The 26,286-nt window shown below is 40.9% G+C and overlaps 1 protein-coding gene across 6 annotated transcripts in view; it reads left to right on the forward strand.

The window, feature by feature from the left end:
- The window catches only part of NGF (nerve growth factor), a 52,395-nt gene extending 26,477 nt beyond the window's left edge, over positions 1–25,918 (forward strand). Inside the window, exons 2-3 of one of the 6 annotated variants that reach the window (XM_081194791.1) lie at positions 2,024–2,111; positions 25,020–25,918. In XM_081194791.1, the coding sequence (XP_081050917.1) occupies positions 25,032–25,763 (732 nt within the window). In that variant the 5' untranslated portion in view covers positions 2,024–2,111; positions 25,020–25,031 and the 3' untranslated portion in view covers positions 25,764–25,918. Of the gene's footprint in view, positions 1–2,023; positions 2,112–5,602; positions 5,625–18,176; positions 18,235–21,954; positions 22,088–25,019 lie in introns of those variants that run through there. The other 5 variants (XM_081194788.1, XM_081194792.1, XM_081194789.1 and 2 more) reach the window with 5 other exon arrangements.
- Positions 25,919–26,286: the final 368 nt, after the last annotated feature.

Consider the following 26,286-nt stretch of genomic DNA (forward strand, 5'->3'; position numbering starts at 1 on the left):
GAGGCTGCTGTTTGTGGATTTTAGCTCTGCTTTTAACACTATCCTCCCCCATAGACTGGTGTCCAAGCTAGAGGCGATTGGACTCTCCAACTCCACCTGTCTCTGGGTTTTGGATTTTTTGTCAGAACGTTCTCAGAGGGTTAGAGTAGGGTCACACATGTCCACAGCCCTTAGCCTTAACACCGGCTCACCACAGGGTTGTGTGTTGAGTCCCCTGCTCTACACTCTCTATACGTATGACTGTACAGCCTTCTATTCCAGCAACAAAATCATCAAGTTTGCTGATGACACTACGGTGGTGGGGCTCATTTCAGGAGGGGATGAGTCCGCCTATCGGGACGAGGTGGAGCGGCTCTGTGTTTGGTGTGGAGAGAACAATCTGGCTCTTAATACGGCTAAGACCAAGGAATTGGTGGTGGATTACAGGGGAAAAAAGGCGGACATTCAGCCCTTGTATATCAACGGGGAACGGGTGGAGAGGGTGGCGGAATTCAGGTTTTTGGGAGTAGCTATCGATCAGGGCATGACTTGGAGCGCACATACCACTGCTCTGGTGAAGAAGGCCCAGCAGAGAATTTATTTCCTCAGACTTTTAAAGAAGAACAATCTGAGTGAGAGACTGCTGGTGTGCTTCTACCGAGGCTCCATAGAGAGCATTCTTACATACTGTATTTGTGCTTGGTTCTCCGGTTGTACAGCTAGGAAGAGGAAGGTGCTCCAGAAGGTCATAACCACAGCCCAAAGGATTATTGGTCATCCTCTCCCATCTTTGGAAGAACTGTACGGTTCCCGTTGTCTTAGGAAGGCAAATAACATCCTGCAGGATTCATCTCACCCGGGACACGGTCTGTTTGCACTACTGCCTTCTGGCAGGAGATATAGAAACATCAAGTCAAAGACAAATAGACTGAAAAACAGTTTCTATCCAAGAGCTGTGGCCTTTTTGAATGCTGTAACTCGATAGTGTGACCTGGGAGTTTGATGGGTGTGGTGTGGGTGTGGCTGGAATGTGGTTTGTTTGGTTGTTGTTGTTGTTTTGCTTTTGATGTTTTAAGGGATGGCATCCAATTTCGTTGCACTTTGTACAATGTTGCACTTGTGTAATGACAATAAAGAATCTATTCTATTCTATTCATGTTTGATTTGCCTTGATTGCATTTGAGAGAGCTAATATTTTTCTGATTTGGAGAGTATATAATAACAAAAGTTGTTGAATTTTTAAAACATTGCATTTTGTTACTTAGAAATTTCCACTATTCATAGGAGTTCTTTTTTATGCTAACTGGATATTAGGACTATTGCCATTGACAACACTGTTTCAATATAATTAAATAGAGGGATGTGATATCATTAACTCTGGGCACACAATGAATTACAAGTAGTACTCTGTAATATTAAAGCTCTGCATTTGAGCAATGCTATTAATGATGTCAAATCCTGCAGTATTTCCTGCCCATCATGTGGACCTTAACCCTCAGTAGGAAGAGTTCCAGGCTTCCCTGTAGATTAGTATGAGCATATCTCAGGCTCTGATTTCTGGCCAGAGCCTAGTTCAGTTTGGAAGTATACAAGTCCTTCTTTCCAAACAAAGTAAATGGTAACATCAGCTACTATCTGGCTAGCCTGCGCTCTGAATTCAAAGAAGAGTGTGTTCTATGAGGTGGAGCTTGGTTGTGTTCAGAGCCTCTTGTTGCAGTGCTGCTGTGTGACATAACAGTATCTCGGGACATGTCTGCAAAGTAATTTCACTGCAAAGTGATTTGGAAAGAGGACAAAGCTGAGACTGGGAAGAGGCAGGTAGCTTCTTTCTCATTCCATAAGCATGAATGCTGCCTTGCAAACTTCTTGACCTTATCCTATGATCTACCCAAATCTCCTATCTTTGATATGTATAGACAAGAACAAGCTGATGTCTTCTGTGATTGTGGACCATGGTATCTGATGCACATTGGATAACCTTCAAAACTATTGTGCAGATGCATCTTTAGTCAGATTGTTGTTTTTTTTCTATTCTCTTTCATAGAACCATAATCAAAGATGGAAGAGACCTCAAAGATCATGTAATCCAATTCCCCCACTGATGCAAGACACTCACTACTACAGCATTGCTGGTAGGTGGTCATCCAGGCTCTGCTAAAAAAAACCCCCAACTATAACAAAGGAGAGTCTACCACCTTCTGAGGCAGCCTGTTCCACTGTCAATCAGCTTGTGCCACCAGAAAGTTTTCCTAATATTTACTCTAAATACTTTTGCTTGTCATTTGAATCCATTGGTTCATGTCCCACCATCTGAAGCAACTGAAAACAAATTAGTTCCATCATCAGTGGAAGTTTCTGCAGGTCATGAAGGGCAGAGAGGAAAACACTAGTTACACAATTTGATTTCAGGACAGACTAGCACTTACTAACTGGAAAATATTTGTTTAGGTTGTGGAGAATGTGACTGCTTTTTCAGTTCTGTGTTAAAAGACTATTTAGGTAGATACATCCTGTGTTAGTATTTGTAACACATAAATAACACTACATATTAGCAGCAACCTTAATGTGACCTCTCCTCTCAAATCATTCTTTGCAAGTTCATTTGCAAACTATATTCTGTCAAATCCCCTTCCATTTTGAAAGGCCTGAACATAAGCCAGATAAAGCCAGAACTAAAAAGTTCCCACTGTCTTGTGGGAAGTGTTCGGCTTTATTTGCCCCTTCTCAGGCCTAAGACTACAAGCGCTTCCTTGCTATCCCGGACTGCTTTTAAAATGCTGGCGCTGGGGAGCAAAGCCTTTCGGGCCCCGCCAGCCTTCCTGGACCTCTTCTGAAGGCCGGAGGGGGGGAAAAGGCTTTGCTCCCCACCGCTAGCATTTAAAAGAGGTCCCCGGAGATTTCCCTATGGGCTTTCGTCTTGCGAAGCAAGCCCATAGGGAAATTCGTTTTGCGAAGCGCCTCCAAAACGGAAAACCCTTTCGTCTAGCGGGTTTTCCGTCTTGCGAGGCGTTCGTCTTGCGGGGTACCACTGTATATGGTTTATTTACACATCTCTATAACCTGAGCCTACTTATGGAAGAAGGGTTTTACATGTGTTGATGGCCTAGGATTAAACGGGGTAGCTGATACACCATTTAGGAAGGTGTTCTAGGTTAACATATGCCACTTCCATGGGATTAACATTGACTAATGCAAATCTAGAATATGCATTTTAGCACCTATAAATCTATTATTATTATTATTATTATTATTAGAATTTATATACCATCCTTCATCCAAGGATCACAGGGCAGTTTACACCATATAAATCTATAACTATACTGTAGCTAAAATGGGGTATATGATTGAGAGAAGGAGAATAAGGGACTATTTTGTAATAATCTGAAAACCCTTTTAAAAGACATCTGAAGGCAGTCCTGTTTAGGGAAGCTTTTAATGTTTAACAGACCACTGTATTTTAATATTTTGTTGGAAGCCGCCCAGAGTGGCTGGGGAAACCCAGCCAGATGGGCAGGGTATAAATAAATAATAGTAGTAATAATAATTAGATAAAAAGAATACCTTTGTTCTAGTACAAGATGGTGAGGGAAGGTGTCAGCCAAAAACTAGGAAAAAGCCACTCCATAACTTCCTTTTTAATTGTTATCCATCCATCCCCTTTTCATTAGTGTATTCCATGGGCAAAAAAACTGACTGTGTTGTGAGGTCTATAACAGCTGCCTTCCCTCCAGAAAATGAGAACACCCACTCTCCCCTGTTCTCCATTTTCTCTCCCAGGAACTGAGAAGGTCCTGTCAAAACTTGGATTATATTCAAGCCTTTCTCTCCTTAGCTTCCTTCCTTGCTTCACCCCTCTTTGGGAGTCATGAACCAGGCAACAGCGGATGGCCTGTTCTGGGCTTGTCACCTTCACACTGAATCCAGTGGATGGCCTGTTCTGGGCTTGTCACCTTCACACTGAATCCAGTGTAGAAGGAAAGGTATTTCTGGCTTGATTGGGCTCCCTCTTGGTTTCTGATTAGACTTTAGCTAACACAGCTGGAAGCCTTTGTGAATGAACTAACTGTGTTGGAGAAACAAAGAGGTTCTCCTGGGCTATGTCATGACCTCACAATAGAGTAGTTAGCACTTACATAATGCCATCTTTTTGCAGTAGGGAAGGGTACACATTTGTGCTTGGCTGTTTCACAGAGAAAGTAATAAGCATGGTATGCGTAAGATAAAGGTCCTCCAAAGTAACTAGGAGGATGCAGGAAATGGTCTAGAGTGGGGACCTTAGGTGATGGAGGTAATCCACTCATAACATGTTTTGTTTGTTTTCACTTTGTTTTCCATTTTAAAATTGCTGCAGGTTTAGATTGGGTTGTATATGTATAGGTAGAAATCCAGCATTTGACTTTTCCTTGTCTTATGGAACATTTCAGAAGTGGAAATCAGCCAAGCCCCACAATGAATGCACTGTGTGCTGATGGGTCTCAAACACTCACTGAGTTAGGGACTTCCCCTGCATGTGAAGATAGGCTGTGACAGATTGAGCAGATGAGACCAATAGTGGATCCAACAGTCAAGATGGCAGTTTTTGCACATGCTGTGGAAGAAAATGAGGGGCAGATGGGACTCATTGACCTGGGAAGTAGCCCACCTAGGAGAAGGAAAACTCTGATCCTAAACCTCAGGATCTAAACCTTTTCTTTCAGGAGAAGAAAAGGCTAAAGGGTCACCCTACACAAATCCAGAGTGGAATCCCTAAGACAGTTGGATGGTGCCATGTATGCCTCTTTCAGGCAGTTTCTGCAGCTAAGCTGGTGCCAAATGTATTGCTCTGCTTTCATATGAACCGCATCAGGGTGGCTGAGAGGGGGTGGGTCTCCATACACATTGCTCAGGCTTGCACCTCAGGGAGGTCACTTCAGTGCTCCTAATGCAGCAATGTGACTTCACCCCTGGAGGTGTACTCCAGTGTACTCGAGATAGACAGATGCCAGAAACAACATGTACTTTTAGTTGAGATTCCTGCATTTTATGGGGTTGGAGTAGATGACCCTTGGGGTCCCTTCCAGCTCTACAATTACAGTGGTGCCCCGCAAGACGAATGCCTCGCAAGACGGAAAACCCGCTAGACGAAAGGGTTTTCCGTTTTTGAGATGCTTCGCAAGATGAATTTCCCTATGGGCTTGCTTCGCAAGACGAAAACGTCTTGCGAGTGTTCCAATTTTTCCCCCGCTCCCCCCCTTTTCTGAGCCGCTAAGCCGCTAATAGCCTTTTAGCCGCTAAGCCGCTAAGCCTTTAATAGCCGCTAATCCGCTAAGCCTTTAATAGCGCTAAGCCGCTAATAGGATTGCTTCGCAAGACGAAAAAACCGCTAGACGAAGAGACTCGCGGAACGGATTATTTTCGTCTTGCGAGGCACCACCGTATATGATTCTGTGATTCCTAGACTGAACACAACTAGTTCTAAACTTCTGTGCCAAGCTTAGAAAGTGAATGAAATGTTTTGGACTTGTGAATATCTTCTTCTTCTTCTTCTTCTTCTTCTTCTTCTACTACTACTACTACTACTACTACTACTACTACAGCATCTCACTTCCATTTTTGGATATACACCACTTCAAGTTCTCTCCAGCATTCTCTTTTGTTTGCTTCCTGTGAGTAGATTAGCACCTGCATATGGCTTAAGTATTCTTAAGTATTAAGTATTCTAAAAGAAAATACCGTATGCAGTTAAATACCGTACGCAATTAAAAGTTGAACATATAGACAAATAAAGAGGGTTGTTTGAGGTCATTATTTATCATCTTATATTTGGAGGAATGTATTGACTAAAATATGTGGCTGCAGGTTATACAACAGGGTGAAGTCAGGACCTGCTTAATTAATCCTTCAGCAATTATAATTTACAATAAAATAGCTACCCTTGATTGCACACTCTTAAAACTGGTGCACCATTTTAAAATTTGTGACAAAGGCCTAACCCAAAGTATTCATTGCACAGAGTAAATGCTACTGAGATTTGGATCTCTTCATCTGTTTGATGTACACAGTGAGTAAAATGTAAAGTAACATGTAATTCAAGCTTTCATTAGATTTTCCCTGTTACCTTTTTTCCCAACACAGCAAGTGTATTTCAGAGTTGTAACATGAGGCAACAAAGAAAGAATTCATTTAGTAGAAAAAGCAACCCCCTCATATGAGTAACAGACCTCTCTCATTTAAAAACAGGAAAGAATCTCCTTGAAGTAACCAAACAAAAGAGGGAATGCCCCTACTATGAAGGAGACATACTGTTTGTCATGCAGTTTTGGAGTTAGGTTTTGGAGTTTTCTTCTTGATCACTATGATTCATTGTCACTATATGGTGCATGCTGGGTTGAGTGAGTTTGTACATACCTCTTAACTAATGTTAGTCTTTGAAATGAAAATTATTGTTAAAGCAGTAATATTTTTCCAATGAACTTTCCCCCCCCCAAAAAAAAATATTGCAAAGTGTGTGTGTGTGTGTGCGCGCGCGCGCACGCGCATGTGCATGCCCCAGGAACATGGGGTTGAGGATGAAAGTTGGGGTGCAAAAGGGGTTGCAGAATAGGAGGTGGTTGTGACTTCATAATTGGCCAGAAGGTAAAAAGGGTGCTTAGTAGTCACATTGTTTAAGAGAAAGAAAATGGGCATTATAAAACTTGCCATGCCTGAGCCTACAGCTACTCTACTCATTGCCTCCAGTTTTCTTGTAAGAGAAAGCTGGCAACAAGGAAGGAAAAGCCTTCTATGTGGAAAGGGGTGGTTTGTGTGCAAGAGAATACTTTAAAAGGAAAAAATAGACCTCTTCAGACAATTTCAATAATAGGCAGTTCCTGTCTGTAGCCTGCAGGCTTTTATAACCATGTGATTAAATATTTTAATTTAAATTAACTCACTGCCTGCACGTTTTATCATTGTATTATTAAATTTTTTTATATGGTCATAGAAGGAGCCTGGCTAGAAATAATACCCATGTTACCACAACCTCAGCTCCACCCTGATGATTCATGGGATTTGCCCTCACCTTTTTGAACTGAGTGGCTTTTGTCCATGTGCGATAATAGTTCAGTGACTCCTTGGCCTCAGTACATATTCCAGGGTATCCAGCTGCTCAAGTCCTTGCTAACTAGTACTGCCAGTTTCCACATGGAAGCAAACTCCTGTTTAAAATGCTCCATAATATATTGTGATATATTTCATAATTTTGGAGTTGTCCATTAGTATTTATTTTATTGTGGGCACATTCTCATGCAAAGGCAGGATGTAAATTTAAGAAATAAATGAGGACAAGGCATGTTACCAGATTTGACGTTCCTCACCACAGCTGCAAGTTACCCAGGCAGTTTAAAAATGGGATATAGTTAGAAGTATTCTTTTTAGCCCTGCACAGATATGGGTGAATACAGAAACATAATGATTTAAAGCACAGGTGGGGAACCTGTGGCTACAACTCCCATTATACCTCTCTCTTGGCCATGCTAGCTGGGGCTGGTGGAAGCTGGAGTTCAGTAACATGTCTAAGAACATGCATGCTTGTCTGAAGAAGACCTTGTAGAGCAGCCTGAAGCTCCTTCATCCCTGGATCTGATTTGATCACTCTTCCCATGTTTTCTCTAGATGACCTATTGCTCCTTTGGGATGCTGTAGTATAATGCTGCAGCTTTTGCTTACACAGTTTGACCTTAAGTGACCTCCTTATATTCAGAGCTCAGGCCGCACACATTTTGATGACCCTCACTTTCAGGCCAGCCCACATGGTTCTTGACCTAAGCTGACTTTTGACCATGTGTCCTGCAGTGCCTTGTCTGTGCTGGGGTCAGAATGGCTGATAAACCTCTCAATTCAACCTACTGCTCAGGTGATCATAAAATCCATGCATTTTCCACTAGTATATTATGGCACCGAGTGATTTATTTTCCATATTCGAGGAGAGACTTACACAGGGCAGATCGCAACAATTCTTGCAGTCACAGAGAGAACAACTCTCATTACAAGAGATACAGACTTAATCTGGCCTGAGGATACATTGGTATAGTTGAATCATGTCTTTTTAATTCGCTTTAAAAAAAATCAAGGTATTTTTGAACTTTTACCAAAGCTTAAATGCTCCCAGCAATGCAAAATACTAGTTATCTAGACTGAATCATCTTCCGAACTAGTTTTGCTAGCAGATTGTTTGTGTTTGTTTTCATGCCTTTCATATACTTACTCCATGTGCTTGTGACCATACAGCTATCTGGAATCCAGAATAGAAGAATTGTTTCTCTCCCTGTTTCCTTTACTTCTGTGTGGTTGCCAAAACTACCTGGCTTCATGCCCAGCTCCTTAGATGTACCCTATCCCTCCAGTACTGCAGGTGCATTTCTCTTCTTGCCTGAAGAATTGTACACAAGCCCTCGGCTCTTGGTGTAAGGAGGCATTTTCTGCAGGTCTGGAATGTGGCCATTAACTCATTCCCTTTCACTATTTTGATAGGCCCCCTGGCATGCTGGGCCTTAACAGTGCTAATTTTAGAACTGTTTGTTCTGCGGAGGTCATTTTTGTCTTGGGTATCGAATTTGGATTGCACTATCTCTTCTGTCAGAGTAGCTCAGCAGTGGCTGTGTCACCCTGTTAGCACTTGGGATTGTCAAAGACAACTGCTTGGCCCTGTGGCAGACCATTAACAGAATGGTAGTGCCCTGGAGGTGATGGGGTGCCAAATACAGTTGCTGGTCATTAGAAATGTGTATACTCTTTTTAGCTATCTAGTGCGCGCGCTCTCTCGCTCTCTCTCTCTCTCTCTCTTGCTCGCTATGTGTGTGTGTGTTGTGTGACCATAAAATTTAGAAACATTATTAATGGGTATTGGAAGCCTGTCTTTGTTCCTTAGTGGCACTGTTTCACAGCGCTGGGGTTTCCAGAATCAACATTCTCCTTTTTTACTGCTCACTTTTATGAGATTCCCCTTAAGGCTGATTCTCTTTACCATCATTTTCTCACCAGATGAACTTGGCTTCCAATGCCACCAAAGTCCCAGCAATGCTTGGAGCCTGATTTTCAATATGATTCTCAGAAACAGAGCACACTGTCTGCCAATCAGGTCACCCGCTATTCTTGCTATAGAGTCTGTCTGAGCTGGGTGCTGGAAATGTAGAGGCGGAATGCTTAATATCTTAATTATCCACACCCAGCAATCTGTAAAGCAGAAAAATGCACCCGCCCTTGCTGCTGTGCTGTGTTGTTCTAAATAAATAACACATTCTTGTAGAAACACTTTACAGCAGTGGCACTGGGACCACCTTGGTAAAAGAGCAGCATGCTGCATAGCTCAGCACATATATAGCTATGTGCATCTTTAGCTGTACAGCTAAGCACAAGAGGGACTACAGAATATATGACCATAAATTTAAATTCATTGTTGCCCTATAAACCTTAGAAGGAAGGAATGTGGTTTTATCTCATCTCAGAGCAAAGATAAAGTAGATATTAAGACAGAGTCACGTGATGCTGTTTACTAGATGAACAGAGATACAACTGCCAACAAAGGCTGCAGTCCTTATCTCACTTACCTGAGAGTAAGCCCTGTTGAAATCAGTAAGACTTACTTCTGAGTAAGCATGGTTAGGATTGTGCTGTAGGTGACTCATTCAGGCCTTTGAAATTCACCCCTATAATTTATGCATCCTGTCCAAATGCTTGATTTTGGCCTATATATTTGCAGCAGTCCAGCTACTATGCATAGAAGAGATATTTCCGGAGAGGTGACCTTGCTAGTCCATTGCAGCCAGCAAAAATTGCAAGAGTCTGTTACTGTCAGTATCTTCACATTTAAACTTTAAACTATTGACCCAGTTTGCATGTTACACTAAGGCAAGCCATGGCCTAGAGCAAACAGGGTGAGGGGAGATCCCAGAAAAGAGATCACAGCCACTTTGTTTCTCCCTGATCACTTTGCTGCTGAGCTGGGCTGAGCTGAATTAGGCCATGGTCTGGCTTACCATGTTCAAATCCAGACTTGTGCTTTTGTACTCTCCAGACAAACCATAACTTATAGCTCACAGTTCAGTTTGCCCAGACTGAGCTAAATCATAAGCCCAGATCCAGATATATAGCATTCTAAGCCATGGCTTAGCTCAGTGCTGAACTAAGTGTCCTCACGGTTTAAGTTTTACCTAAACCAGGAATTGCTATCTTTTCTGTACATACACATGGGCATACTTACACAATAGTACTCATCAATATTCTGTACACCCCTCCCCTCAGTTACTCTAACCACACACCCTAAGCGATGGCAGAAATAATGTAGGACCTTCTACACCTGTGCAAGCACAGTTCCTCAATTTATTTCAAAAAAATGTGTGTATATATCTCCATATCCCTGATCCGTATACTTGGCTGAACCTTTATTGAGCACCAGAATCTCAGGGAGTTCATAATGTAGTCCCTTGGGTTCATTAAAGAGGAAGCAAGCAGCCTTTTTCCAACACCCATGCAAGAGAATTGTAAGCAGATGCTTTAACACACATTTCATTGTTAAATAGGCATTGTTCTCAAGTTTGTTACTATGGTGTTGGCTCCGGTCTGTTTATAATCTGACTCCATTTCATTGTGCTTGGTGATAAAATCTCTGAAGTCTATAGACTCTGGCAGGGCTTGTTGTCTCAACTCTCATTGAGGGAGCATTAATTGTGGAAACACTCAACACCATCTGTGTAATTTATACCTAAGGAAGTGTACTTACTACTTCATAAGCTACTACTTCATGTATTTTGTGAATTTCTAAAATAAATAAGCAACTTCAGTAACATATAATTTAGCTCCATGCATTTTGTTTGCTGACATATGTCCCAAAAACTCTGATCCTTCAGTGATGTGCTTTGTAATGTGTTTTACAGCACAATCCTACATGTTTAACCTGAAGTTACTTCCATTATGTTCAGTGGAACTTGATGCTTAGTCAACAGTGCAATCCTCAGAAGTAAGTCCCGTTGAGTTCAATGGGAATACAGAAATGAAGAGTTGAGTAACAGAAGTGCTCCAACCTTAAGATACTTGAGTCTACTATTAAAAGTGTCTTCCTGGAGATTTTAAATACTGCAACCAGCATATTCAGCATGGGTGGGAGGAAATGGAACATCACTGAATTCAAAAAAATGAAAAGGCTCTCTTTCAACAGAGGAAACCGTATAAATACACATGCTATGTAGCTATCTCTGTTAATTAGAAGCAAGGGAGAATTGCTGGTATAATATACAATGTAGGAGAAAGGAGATACAGATGCTGTTGGAAGATTCCCCTTCATTTGTTTCCAATAAATATTTGCCAGATTCCCATGGGTGATACTTATGCAAACTAGGGGCTGTATCATTAATTACATTTGCGATATCAGGAGTGTCCTTATATAAACTCAAGACCTTAGCTTTCATTTTGTGCTGAGAACTGTGCAACCCCAACAGTGTGGCTGCAATTACTGATGATACAACTCAGGTTTTAATATAGTTTCCTAGTCTTTTATGTTTCAAATTATGAGCAATGACAAAGCAATGAAATCACCTTTTTAACAGAGCTGCAAAATGAAAGGAGTAAGACCTCAAAAGGGAAACAGAGTATGCAGCTCACAAGGGAAATGTGGATAAGTGTGAAAACATTCCAGCCAGGCACAGTGAGAATTATGAGTTGTTAATAGTTGGAGCACATTTTGGCTCTTTCAGCTTATTAACGGGAACATTTTAGAACTCATGTTTGCATAGGAAATAGCAGTTTATCAGCATTCATATCACATAATCAGAACCCCGCAAAAAGTCAACTGTGCTACATTTTGAATGCATATGCATGAATCTGAATGCATATATCTGTGATTTTTCAGCTAGAAGCAAAAAGGAGAGGGAAGAAAGTGGGAGAGATTCTTTCACTCGAAAGGTCAGCCATCAGAGCAATGCTGAATTTTCATTCTTTAACATTTACAAGGAGTAAAAAAGTATTCTCCAAAGCTTTGCTTTCAACTTTTTCATGTGGTTTTTCATGTCTGTTCAAAACCATTGCTCTCATTCTGCTTCTGTTCTGGTGTCACCTTTAAAAAAAATTAACTGTGCTGCTTCTTTCTCCCCCAGTGTATGATTTTAGCTGGTCATGGTGACTATAGTGAGTATGAGCACATCATGTAGTCATGTATCTGCTGACACCAGTGAGTGCAAAAGAGAAAGCTATTGTCATTGAATGTGCATTGGAATGCACATTCAAGTACACATCCTACTTATAGCACTAATTGTCAGAATCCATTCTCAGCTCTACATATCAGTGTTCATTCAACTGCATTCCATAGCCAATGTTCTGTTTGGTAGCTTCATTGCCACACCACAAGCTTGGCAAAACAGAGAGCATTGTTGCAGTTGCTGAGGCAATAGAGGTGCCCCTGTAAATACATTTTGTTTCCCTTTCAAATGCCCCCAGTATCTCTCTGAAAATAGTAACACTTTTGAAAGGGTATGCAAGACTTGATCCCTTTGTTCAGCTCATCTCTCCTATACACAACTTCAGTACAGTGGCACCTCGGGTTAAGTACTTAATTCGTTCCGGAGGTCCGTTCTTAACCTGAAACTGTTCTTAACCTGAAGAACCACTTTCGTTAATGGGGCCTCCCACTGCCGCTGCACTGCCGGAGCACGATTTCTGTTCTCATCCTGAAGCAAAGTTCTTAACCCGAGGTACTATTTTTGGGTTAGCGGAGTCTGTAACCTGAAGCATATGTAACCCAAGGTACCACTGTATATTTGAAGCCTAAATCTAGTCTCCTACCAACAATCTGAAAGCAACATTAGAAAAGTAAAACAGGTTATCTAATTCAAACTGATCATAAAGATGATAACAGTATGCTTTGTGTAACATTACATTTTATTGAGTGGGAGATGTTACATAGTAGTGAACACATAATTTGAGATATAGTTTTTCATTTCCACTATATATTTTCTACAGCATCAATAGGCATATCTAGCTTGGAAAATTGAAGATCAACAAAGGGAAGTATCTAGAGATGGACAAACAAACCTATTTCAATTCTACGTCAGTTTCATTGGTGCTCAATCATAGGTGTGTTCTGGCCCGGTGTTTTGCAGATATTTTGAAAGAGTACATTAATTTATATTTAAATTGTAAACATTTTATACACATTCTTCTCTTAAGATGCATGTTCTTGTTTGTACTCTTTACAAAAAATTGCATAAGTTTGTGCATTTTTCATACATCACAAAATCTGGAAAAAATAGTAATTTGGCTGATAGTTGTTTTATAATGTGCAAGCAAGTTGAAGGCTCAAAAACTGGGCTGGTCCATTGCAAAAAGCAGACCAAACTTCTCCTTCACCTTTAGAAATAACTAACCCAGGAAGAGGCAGAAACCTGAACTGTGTTAACTTCAACAGTATTAAGCCTGAGATCATAACATGGAAGTCAAAAGCTAGATTTTTCAACATAGTTGAATTGGAGTTCTTTCAGCACTTGAATTCTGCATGGGGGTGCCAGCACACTCTTTATTAAGAAGTTACACTGATTTTTCTTTCCCCAAAATGGGTGACTAAGCTCTGGGCATTGGCTATAATTCAAACAAGAAAGTCAGTAAAGAGAGGGAGGGCGTCTGCAGTTTCTGCTGGGAATTGTATGAATTCATGTTCCTTTGAGTCTTAAATATCTAAATTGCATGGGGTTAGTGGTGAGGGAGAGAGCGCCTGGTTTCCTTCATTCTATAGGTGTGGGAAAAAAAGAAATCTGCTCTTAATCTCAAGGATTCTCTTACTCAAATAAACGGAGTCTCTTGAGGCAGATGGGTTCTATGGAGCTCTTGTTAACCCCAGAGCCAATTCCCTGGGCGGAGAGCTGTCCTTTGTTCATGATGTCATGGTCAAATGGAACCAGAAACACGAAACACTAGAAGATTGTGAGCTTTTTTTGTTTTTGAAATGTAATTATATGTGTATCGAGGAAATTTAGGATAGCAGGTTTTCATCTCCCCCCTGACCTTTGCTACTGAGTTAATGAAAGGGTAGATGGATCCACTTTGAATATGAGCTTCAAACAACCATTGATAGCTCTTTATTACAGCTAACCATGTTGTTGACATTTTGTCAGATACCAAAGGGTGGGTTGGTGTGTGTGTGTGTGTGTGTGTGTGTGTGTGTGTGTGTAAATAAATAAATCTAAACATTTGTATGCTGTTTCTTCACGGCTTGAGGCAATATCACATTTGTATGCTGTCTCTTCAGGGCTTGAGGCAATATCTAGCAAATAAACCATCAACTGTAATAAAAAAGGAACATTTAAAATAACAGTGCACTTTCTAGCAGCAGTACGATAGGACCAAAACACCCTTTCCACAGCTGTAGGACTCCTGGATGAGGTAGACTTTGTGTCCATTTGCAAAAGCCACCAGAAAAGTACAATTTTCTGTCTCATTCAGCAGGTTGTGCCATAACGTCAGAGCAATTGCAGTAAGAGTCCTGCTCCTCTTCACCAATTATTCTTTTTTCATGCACTACAGCCAATCATAGCCATGGCAGAGGTTATTTTGTCATATCCTTCAATAGCTATTTACATTCTATTGAATGATGTAAAAGCAAAACTGGGATTCTTAAAACCAAAAAGAAGAAAGGAAATGTAGACTGGATGCCAGCAAAGCTCCTGTTGGCCTCAACCTATAAAGTGAACAACTAAAAAGGGGGGGGGGACATAGGGAGGTTAATAATGGAATTATAATGAAGGATCAGAATTATAATGAAGGACAGATCGCGAAGCTGAGGCTCCAATACTTTAGCCACCTCATGAGAAGAGAAGACTCCCTGGAAAAGACCCTGATGTTGGGAAAGATGGAGGGCACAAGGAGAAGGGGACGACAGAGGACAAGATGGTTGGACAGTGTTCTCGAAGCTACAAACATGAGTCTGACCAAACTGTGGGAGGCAGTGGAAGACAGGAGTGCCTGGCGTGCTCTGGTCCATGGGGTCACGAAGAGTCGGACACGACTAAACGACTAAACAACAACAATGAAGGATCGCCACTGCATAGGGACTGACAAATACATGTGAAGCACTTGGATGTAAAGAAATACTTGTATTATAAAAATGTAAACAGGCATTGCAAGGACAAATACAATTTATACAATAGTCAATTAGCACAGTGTTTATGGGGAAGTTGGAGGTGTTGCAATGAGCTACACAGGTAATTATAGTAAATAAAACACATTCCATTTTATGGTAGAGTCAACCTATTAATCCACATTGAACTCTGCTCTGAATGATTAATTATTATGAATGCAGCAAGTAGCTGAAGTAGAGGCAAAAAGCAAAAATTCTTGGCTTACAAACGGGTGGGCTACCAATTTAGTGACTTGATATGGGTCGCCAGTTTTCTTCTTGAGCTGTGCATAGTTCAGCAAGCATGCCTAGAAACTGTGTTCTGGCATAGTAAAAACCTCTCTCTCAAAAGTGAAAATCAGTGTAGCAATGTCAATCCACTCACAAATTTTGCATTGTGTGTGTGTCTGAGGGGGGAAGCAAGTAAGGGAAATCTAAGAGCCTACTACTGCGAGATACTAGACAAACCTACTTTCATTGGCATGGATATAAGAGAATTATCGTTCTATTTACTTTATTTTTTGGCAGGATTTAACAGCACAGGACTATAATGTGTAATTGCAGAAGCACTCAAGATACCACTCTTAGTTAAGTTTACCATCACTGAGGTCCACTGAGGCTGATTATCCTTAACAACTACCATCTAATGCTCAGAGCAATAGAGAATTCAAAGGATTTGACATAAATGTTATGTACTGGCATTCATCTTGGAGAAAACACATACTGTGATCACGTGTACAGTGCAGCATAAAATATGGAATAGTATTCCATAAAGGTAGTTGGGTTTTATTTTTAGTGGTCTTCCGGTTTTGGTTTCCCCTGCCCTAATTTTTGTGACCCTTTTCTGGTTGTGTCCTCTGCATGAGCAAAGAGAGCAAACCTTTTGGAGGTGGAAGCATATAGCTGCTTGCTATTAAACTAAATGGATTTCAACTAGTTCAGATAGCAAGCGGGGGAAATCATTTATATCTGGATTGACAACTTGCAAAGAAAGATTTCATTTCAGTGAATGATGTTAATCCCTGAGAATTGGACTGACAATGGAAACACTGACAGATTTTATCCTTAGCATCGTATGCTTGACACTGCTTCATTTACTGGATTTAGCCTTCATGGTGAATCCAGAAAATATAGACGAAAAGAACATTGAAAAAAACTGCTGAAACTGGAACTTTTTTCTTGTGGTTAAAACAAGCCGCCAGTTGAAATAGAGGCTCTGTTTTCTTAGGGTGGCAGTGCTTGGAAATCCAATGAAATTATTTTTGGCATAAACCCGTAATAGTAGCTCTGTGGTTATCATTGCTTAAAGTGGTGGACCTAGAGCAAAACCATTGTTTTAATAGGATAGTCCTACAAAGAATGTAATTTTGTACATTCTGTGTGGCATGAGGTTTTTCTGTTTTGTGGGAAGAGAACAGCAGCCAGCTTTTGTTCTGAAACAATTCTCATTGATGAAAATTGAATTCCAGAACATTGGGTACAACAACCTATCTATTTATCTATTTCAGAAATTTGTAAACTGCACCTTCATCCAAAAATGGATTTTAGGGCAGTATACGATCTATAGATATAATATGAAACATAAACAATACAATAAGATTTAGAGGAACACAACTATAAATTTTTAAAATACTATAGCATAAAATGGCTAGTCAAATGAAAAGCATGGCTTTCCCAGCATCTTCAGACTGAGGAAGACTCCCCTACAGCTCCTCCTCCTCCACAGCCACACAGGAGTATGCAGCTGCAACATTTGCTATGGTGTCTTTTAAAGATTGCATACAGCATGCCCAAGGACATAAAAATACTCAAAAGAAAATATTAAGATGGCAGCCTGAAGATGACTCTGGTGGCCTGTTTCCGTAACTGAGGCAGCAGGGCCCACTGGGAGTTGCACACAGCCCTGATCAGCTTTGCATAGCCCCACACCTGATATAGGCTTGGAAAGCTTTTGGTGTATGTCTGTCTGTCTATTATACTATTTTATTAATTTTTACAAAAACAAACAAACATCACATAACAACTCCCATACATGGGATTTCCAAAATCCCTTGACTTCCCTCCACTCCCCCTTCTTGGTTCTTTTGTTTACATTTGTTCATGCATGCCCATAATATCTTCAATTCATAATAATTCCCAGTTTTATACCTTATGATATTACAAGTGTTTTTCGAAATCCTGCTAACATATAATATTATACACAATGCTTTGAAAATATGAATAATTAGTTTTCATTTTTCAAATTATTGTCCTTTTATTTTCTTGTGTTTCTATTTGATTAATCATTGCTGCATAGTCCATTAATTTATTTTACCAATCTTCTTTATCTTCTTTGGCTGGGCTTCTTCTTTTTCATATTCTGGGGTGATTGTGGCCAAGCAACTGCTATCAGATACAGGAGGAGATTCTTTGGCAGAGCAAGATTTTTGGGCATTACGTTAAGACTTAGTACATTGAGTTTGGCTTGTTAGCAAACAAGGTGCCAATATAGTTCTTTCAGGACTGATGTAACATGGCTGTATGTAGGAAAACCAATAAGTGCTAGCAGCTGAATTCTGTACTAGTTGAAGCTTCCAAATCAATTTCAAGGGCAGTGCCACATATAACGCACCACAGTAGTCTAACCTGGACTTTACTAGATCATGGATCATTGAAGCCAGGCTCTCCCTATCCAGGAAAGGCTACAGCTGGTTATACAACCAAAGCTGGTGAAAGGTGCTTTGGGATACTGAAGTCACTTGAGTCACAAGCAACAGAGCACCTCAAGGCTGTGCATCTGCTCCTTCAAGGTGAATGCATGTCTCGGGAGACGATGGAGGAGTGCAACTTTGGGGGGGGGTTGAAGTCAAACTAATCCTATCCAAAATAAGAAATAAACAAACTTTAGGGAGTCAAGAACCACCAACCCACAGTGCTCCTGTCTTGTCAGCCTCAGTCTCTTCTTGTTGTGCAGGCAATTGTGACTGATACAGAATTAAGATTGGGTGCAGTATGCCAGCTGGTTCCAGTAAAGATCTTGTTGGTGGAGCAACTTTCTGGCCAACACCCAGTTAGATATAAGGGACTACCCACATCCTCCTAAGCTTAGTTTCCCAAGGGAGGAGGAGGAAGAACATAGTAGTCAGAAGAATGTACAGGTTAGTGCTGTACTGAAACCTATCCTCTTGTTTCGCCTGTGTGACGGAGGCTTCCATTTTTCTGCTTCATCCACACGGCACTTTATAAATTTAGTGGGCAAAGAACTGGACCTACTTTTTAATTGCAAGGTAGCCATGGGTGGTTTGTGGTTTTTCTTCCAGTTAATGGTTTCTCCAACATTCTGCTCCCCTGCCATTCCTGATCCGATCTGAAAAAGCCCCATGTGACAAGTTATCTCACAATTTCTTCCCCTGGGCTTTAATTGAAAGCAGGTCAGGAGTAGAAGCAACTTGTTGGATGAGGCGGAACCACTATGCCAGCTTCCTTGGAAGTGAGTTGGTTATTGCTTACTGAGAGGAGGAGGGGCAAGGCTGTAATGAGGTCACTGTGGTGCAAACACACTGGCAGGAGCACTGGGTCGGCTCCGCAGGTGCATTTGCACCACTACAACATCCCCACCATCTCACTCCCATCTCTCTCCTGCCTGGTAAGCAGCAGTGATCCACCTGCTAGGAAACTAGTTTAGTGGCTGCAGTTCCATGAAGCAACCCACTTCTGCTGGGGAGGTTGACTACTTAGCACATGAGATCAGCAAGCTCAGCACATTTGTTTTTAAGCGGATTCCTTCCTTTTACTCTTAAACTTTCAGCACCAGTTTCTTTAAAAATAAAACAAAAACAAAAAAGCCCCAAACCAGTAAACAGTTGTCAGGCACATGGTAGGAAGCCTTCTTGAACTTAAAGGAAAGCCCAGCTGAGGTGCAAAGACATGGCTTATTCCTGTCTTCATCTGTTAATTGGGCTCTTTTGGTTCAGTACCTATATTTTCTTAGTGTGAGCTGAGTACCTCATACAGAGAAGTAAGACCTGACAACCCCCTGCAGTGTAACTGTTGGCTGTTTTCAATAGGAAAAGCTAAGCAGTCTACTGCTAACATTTACCCTTAGCAACTTGCTTCAAGAATTTCCTGCTGTGTAGTTGGCTCCACAGATTCAATAAGCCTCGTGAATGATGTGTCTGCCATTACTTGCCTTTTTTCACTACACTTAATACACTTAGTACACTGCTGCTCCTTATTCTGGATATCATGCCTGTTCCAAACCTTGCTGTAAAAGAGTGATGCAGGCAACTTAAGTCACACATTTTAGGAAGTGACAGCTCTTACATTGTCAATCATCCTGGAAAAGTTCCACTTTGCCATGATGAGGAGTCACCTAGACTCTGGCCAGCAGGGAGAAGCCTGAGGCATTCCCTCAAACGTGAAGCTGCAGGGCATTTTTTAGGATGGGGAAATGCCATACTAGAACTCAAAATTCCCCATCAATAAAGTGCCCTTTTGTGTTCACTCAGCTTCTTTCTCAGTATAAAGACATGGATCCCTTTGCCTCTCTGCCCATCTGACCAGTCTTGTGCCCCTTCTCAGTAAACGCAAATCCACCCACCACTGCTCAAGTGCCATTTTCACACTGTCCCTTCCAAAATATTGTTTATAGCACCAGACAGTCAGAGGGCATATTAAAACAAATGGTAAAAATGCACATTGAAAACAATGGGACATTCCCCAAAAGTTTGTTGGAGATAATTGAGCTGTGATTGTCAGTTGGAATAAATACAAACTTGAATATTAAATGTGATGAAAGCTTGTGCACTTGAATAATTTGCTATTTTAACAACAGGAAGAGGACAGAAAATAGTCTGAAAAAATTCCTTATGTCCAGTCTTTTATATTGCTGCTGATGCTAGAGAGGATGGCAGGGAAAGAATTTAACCCTTCTTTGCTAAATACATAATAGAGTGGGCTGGGGGTCAAGAGGAAGAGAAAAAGAGCTTGCTTGCCTCTATGCTGAGAATTCTCATACTTTGCATTCATTCTTTGATTTAATTTGTAACTCTTTGACCTGCTGCATACTGGTCTTGCCTCACCTTAATAAACATGCAGCCCTAAATGCCAATCTAAGATATTTTACTGAAATGCAAGAGCCAATCAGAGTGTAAGGAAGCACCTCTAAGCACTCTTTCTGTATGTCAGAGACAGGAAAGCCTAGATTGGAGTCTGGGGTCTGGGTTCCGGCTGATCTGAGCATTCATCCTGATTTGTTTGCAGTGTGCTTAGATGACATTGCATCATGCAAACATTATCCTACACTTTCCAGTCATTTTCCCCATGTACATTTCCCATGCAAGCAGTCCAATATTTGGGGGGAAGAAAGTTTGTTACATAAGAACTCTAAATATATTTTTATTGCACAAACTGAGTTTGCCAGTATGTGACTGAATCCCACCCAAAAATAGCAACACTCTGGAAGTGTCCTGCATTGTGAGATTAAGTTGGTAGTCAATCAGCATAAGAGACTTGGATGGGTTGTTGGTATTATGGCAAATGCTAAAAGAAATGCTAAAAGAAGCATACAAACGTGCAAGAGGCTGCTGAAAAATGTCTTAAATTGGCATGCCTTTTTGCCAAGTGCTCATCAGCTGCTACTATTTCTACCAACACTTGAGAGAAAGCTATTTTGGAATTAGGCACCCACTAGCTGTACTTCTGGAAACAATTCCAGATGTGAATGTCTCTGCCTAGGTATTGTTTGTAAGCCTATATTTGGTTGTAGGGATGTGGGTGGCGCTGTGGTCTAAACCACTGAGCCTCTTGGGCTTGCCTATCAGAAGGTTGGTGGTTCAAATCTGCACAACGGGGTGAGCTCCTGTTGCTCTGTCCCAGCTCCTGCCAACCTAGCAGTTTGAAAGCATGCCAATGCAAGTAGATAAATAGGTACCACTGTGGCGGGAAGGTAAACAGCATTTCCGTGCACTCTGGTTTCCGTCACGGTGTTCCCTTGCGCCAGAAGCGGTTTAGTCATGCTGGCCACACAGCCCGGATAGCTGTCTTTGTAAATCCCTTTGGGTATGAGAAGAAAGATAACCCAAAAACTGACCCACAATGCATCATAAAAGAGACAACCAATGGAAAGGGAGATGGCTGTTATCAAGTCATAAGATCTAATGTGAAGTTTATTGGCAGAATTGAAATTATTACTTGAAGCTGTTTAAGAATGAGGGGGGGATATTTGTTGCTTGTAAACTGTGGCAAGACTATAGAGAAAAGGGGGGAAGCACTCAGAGAATAGGACTTTTCTAACTGCTAGTGGTGCAAGAGCTGAAGGGAGAAGATTCAGCTGCCAGACTTTCAGATTTGCTTCTCAGACACAGTCTTCTCCATCAGTTGTTTCTAGAATGTCTCCTGTGTGTTTTAATTATTTTCTGCTGTAGCTTGGCTTAGCCTCTTGAACTTTGTGTACATTTCACTAGTTGCTGATTCTGACCTAATTGTAGTGTGGATTGTGTTAAGTTGATGGTTTTTAAAGTCCCTTTTTAACAAAGGTATCTCAGTGTGTGGAGAGTTGGACAGACCAGCTATTTATCTTATTGTTGTTTTGCTGATTGAATACATTTAAATGAGCTTTCAGAGATAGATAGATATAGATATATAAAACACAAGCTTAATGTGCATTTATAGATAAGCAATATTCAAATACTAAAGACTAACAGACTGACCCTATGCATGTTTATGTGGAAATAGGTCTTGATATATTCAGTGGGGCTTCTGAGTAAACAGAAATAGGATCTGGGTGCAATTTGCAGCGAGCTTTCAAGCTGGTACCTTATAACAATTTCAGTCTTTCTCAATGAAACGTTCTTTCTTTTAATAATTTTGTGTTTAAGATCTAAGGGGGAAAGAGCTTTGCTATTGGTATGAGGAAACTGATTACTATTTCATCAACAATTCAAAACTTTACTATTGGGAAAGGAAAGCCCTGCGTTTTACTAGAACAGCTCTAGCAGTATGGAGAGTTCAGTAAGTTTATACTTCAATATTCTGTATAGCGACATGTTAAAGGCTTTTTGTGGGGAGGGGGATGCACATTGAAATATGCTCTTGCGTTTATTCATCTCAAATAAATACTTTCCCCTATTCCATATTCACAATTATTTTTTCTTAACAGAATTCCCAGTTTACCCATTAAGGATATATTATAGAAATGGTATACAGGGTCAACACCACTCTGGTTTTGAGTGCAACAGAGTCATTAAATTAGAAGCAGGGGTGTGTAGAAGTCATTAAATGATTTTTAATCATTTGATCAATTTTGAAATAATTAAAAGAGTATCAAACAAGATAGCGAGACCGTTTCAGTGAATTGTGTGTCCTTGAATTTTATAAAAGGGAGGATACATGAGTCCACCAATTTCAAGCTAATTATTCTTTCCAAGGATCTTTTAAAGGCTTTTGGTATTTAAGCTGATTTTTGCCATGGAAAAGTGATAAAGGGGAGGGGAGGATGCAAAAAACAGGATTCCAGTTGTGGCAAAGCACCACTGGGAGGGGACCAAGGTTTTCCTCGGAAATGGGTGGAGAGAGACAAAACTTGTTCTTCTGCTTGTTCTTCAGACAACAAAATGCTTTGGGACAGCCATGATTACAATGCAATACATGCAATTAGTTAATTACAGCAATGGAAGCTTATCCAGTTGGCATTACCATATGCCAGACTATATTTTCTCCCTGTTGATAAAACTGAAATTTTTCATGCTGAAGCCATTGTGAAATCCTACTTGATAAAACTTACAATGAGATATGCTTGCAAGCTATGCCTGCCATTGGCATTATTGCTCTCCTTGAAGATAGATGCATCTGTGAACAGCATGCTCTGTGAATATTAATAAAACTTCTTACCAAGAAACAATAGTGCTATAGGGCCTATGAATGGAAGAACAGAAATGACCTTTGATGTGGTCCCCATACTGAAGTGTACTCATTGCAGATGATGCACAGAACTGTGCCAGCTTGAAACTCCATGTGACAATCATACCTGACCTGTGTCCTTGCTTTTTAATTCTTCCTCTTTCCTCTCAGTGGCGTAGCGTGGGGGGTGCAGGGGGGGCCGACCGCACCAGGCGCAACATCTGGGGGTTAGGGTTAGGGTGCGCAAATAAAAAGACCCAAAGGAAGGGAGATAAATCCTTTCTTGAATGTTGCTACAGTTCAAAGCAGCAAATCTGCCCATGTATTTAACCCCAAACAGCATTTTATGGCTATCCCTAACCTCCTTTTTCCTATTCAGAAGGGAGTTACATACCAAGGTATTGTATTTAAACAACAAAGGTGGAGATGCTACTATGTGCTAGAGTCTGGATTTTGTTGTGCAAACCTTTTTTCATTAGCATCCCTATTGAAATCAGAAAACTCGTTTGAGCTGTCCTGACACATCTGACTTTAATTTGAATTGTTCATGAAATGGGGCCTGCGTATTCCTGCATTATATGGCTGGTGTGCTTCATTTGCCCTTGCCCAAGAAGCATCTGTCACTTCCTGCCACACAGCACAGGGCTTCACTCTGGGTCTAAACATGATTTGAGGTGTGCCAGAGAGCTCTGGCTAATGAGTGCCCTTTGTCTAGGAGGGCTTTGCAACTGATGCCTAGTATCAGAGTCTGAACCATTTCCTTATGAGAGCTTGAGACATTTGTCCACTCAGTATACTCAGCCAAAACACGACAAAAAGAAGGGGAAATCAATCTTGACAACACTTACTCAGTTTACATTTGTTACATGCGTTTCAACTCCCTGAAATCAATGCCCTTAAGCAGCCTAAATTGTGGGTTGACTTGTTTATTACTCTTTTCTCTGGCTTTCGACATTTGAGGTGTATATTTTTAGGACCCTCCATTCTTTTGTGACTGCAGGTTGTTCCAAACAGTTTTTAATATTGTGTTTTCATGTTGTAACCTGCCCTGGGAATTTAAAGCGAAGTGTTGGTAATAAATTAATAATAACATCATAATATATTAATGCTTCACTACTGACAAAACTGACAAATGTAGATGGGTTAATGGTCAGGTCAGGGCTTATATATTGATTTTAATTTCAGTATATCAGGTGTTTTTTTTTGCAAGTTTCTTACATGTTATTTGGATATATTTTTAGGAAGCTGATTATGTCCAAACTGTGTGTCTAGTATCTTGTTTGGAAATATACCAGTTCTGGCCTCCCTGTGGAAATATTTAATTTAATTTCATTTAATTTATTAAATTTGTATACCACCCTTCATCCGAAGCTCAGGGCAGTTCACAGCATAAAAATGCAAAATAAAAACACAAAATACATAATAAAAATGAAAACAAAACCATAAGCCCCTCTCCCACAAATGTAAACACATTTAAAAGGACATGGAATGTTAATCAGCCCTTCAAGGCCTGGTTGAAGAGAAACATTTTCACCTGGCATCTAAAGATGTATAACGAAGGCGCCAAGCAAGCCTCCTTTAGCCATGTTTGCTATCTTTGTGGCTCATTCCAATCTAGGAGAAGAAAATAATTCTTGTGAGATAGATAAATATCTTTCTCCAAAGGTTCCCATGTAACCAGTGGAGAGTCTTGCCAGGAGCAGCACTTCGCATTAAAGCCCCCAAACAATGGCTCTATAAGTCATCTCCTAATAACAAAAACCACAGGAATTAACAATAACCCAGTTATGATTTCCTAGTGTTCCCACTTTATGAAGCACATCACTGCTATGTGAGTTAGTCTTTCTGAAAGGAGTGGGGGGGGGAGCCACATCTGGCATCCACATGCAAGGCCTTCGCGAAGAAGATGAAATATTTTAACAGTGCACTTTCACTGGGACTGCCTTATCAGCACATATCTATTGACTAGGCTTGAAATGGAACCTTTTGCATGTCGCCCTTTTTTTTTTGCTCACAGTAATGTTCCTGGTCTGTTCTCTCCTAGGTGCATAGCGTAATGTCCATGCTGTGCTACACTCTGATTATAGCATTTCTGATCGGCATACGGGCAGCACCAAAAACTGAAGATAATGCACCACTGGGGTCTCCTGCAACATCTGGCATTTCTGAAAGCAGACGGACTAAAACACACCACATTATGAAAACGTCTCAGCACAGAGACCACAGCCAGCCTGTTACTGGGAAGGTAGTGAACAGGAAATCCGGGCAAGCTGCAAGCATCATAGTGGATCCAAAGCTTTTTCAGAAGAGGAGGTTCCAGTCACCTCGGGTTTTGTTCAGCACTCAGCCTCCACCTTTGTCAAGGGATGGGCTGAGTGTGGAGTTCCTAGACAGCACAGACTCTACGAACAGGACGATCCGAGCCAAGCGCGCAGCTCACCCTGTGCACAACCGAGGAGAGTACTCTGTGTGTGACAGTGTTAGTGTGTGGGTTGCCAACAAAACCACAGCGACAGACATTAAAGGCAAAGAGGTGACTGTGGTGGTGGACGTAAACTATAACAACTACCCTTACAAACAGTACTTTTTCGAGACCAAGTGCAGAGACCCTAAGCCGGTGTCCAGTGGGTGCAGAGGCATTGATGCCAGGCATTGGAATTCCTACTGCACCACCACACACACCTTTGTCAAGGCACTGACAATGGATGGCAAGCAGGCAGCTTGGCGCTTCATTCGGATTGACACTGCCTGCGTATGCGTAATCAGTAGGAAAACGGAGAACCTCTGAGATAGACCAACCCTCCATCTTATACCCACCTCCTCCCAGCCCCCTACCTCAGCCTGTAAATTATTTTAAGTTATGAGGACTCTATGGTATATTTATAGTTTATACAGTAAAGAAATGAATCCTCATTATTTATTAAAATCTTTTGAAACTGCTGATGTGGTGTATATTTTAATGGCATCTCTTTCCTTTTAAAACAGGAGCTTTTTCCCCTTTCTTTTTTTACAATTTTGTTAGCCGCAACTTTCCCTTTTAACATGATTGCCATAGCAAGATTTTGAAAATGGAATACTTTGCCTTTTAGCCTTCCACATCCTGATTTACCACGAAACAGCAGTTTTTGTGCGTGACATTCTATAGTCTTGAAATAGACAAAAAGCAAAAGCTGTCATATTAGTCCATTGGAAGAATTCCAGATATCCTTCAGCTCCTCATCCAAGCCAAAATTAAACCCAAGTAAGCGAACCCAGATAATTTAATATTTGCATTCAATCAGGCCACATATCAGAAGATACATAATTCTGCA

The sequence above is a fragment of the Podarcis bocagei genome (assembly GCF_964188305.1).
Source record: "Podarcis bocagei genome assembly, chromosome: 5".
Lineage (NCBI taxonomy): Eukaryota > Metazoa > Chordata > Lepidosauria > Squamata > Lacertidae > Podarcis > Podarcis bocagei.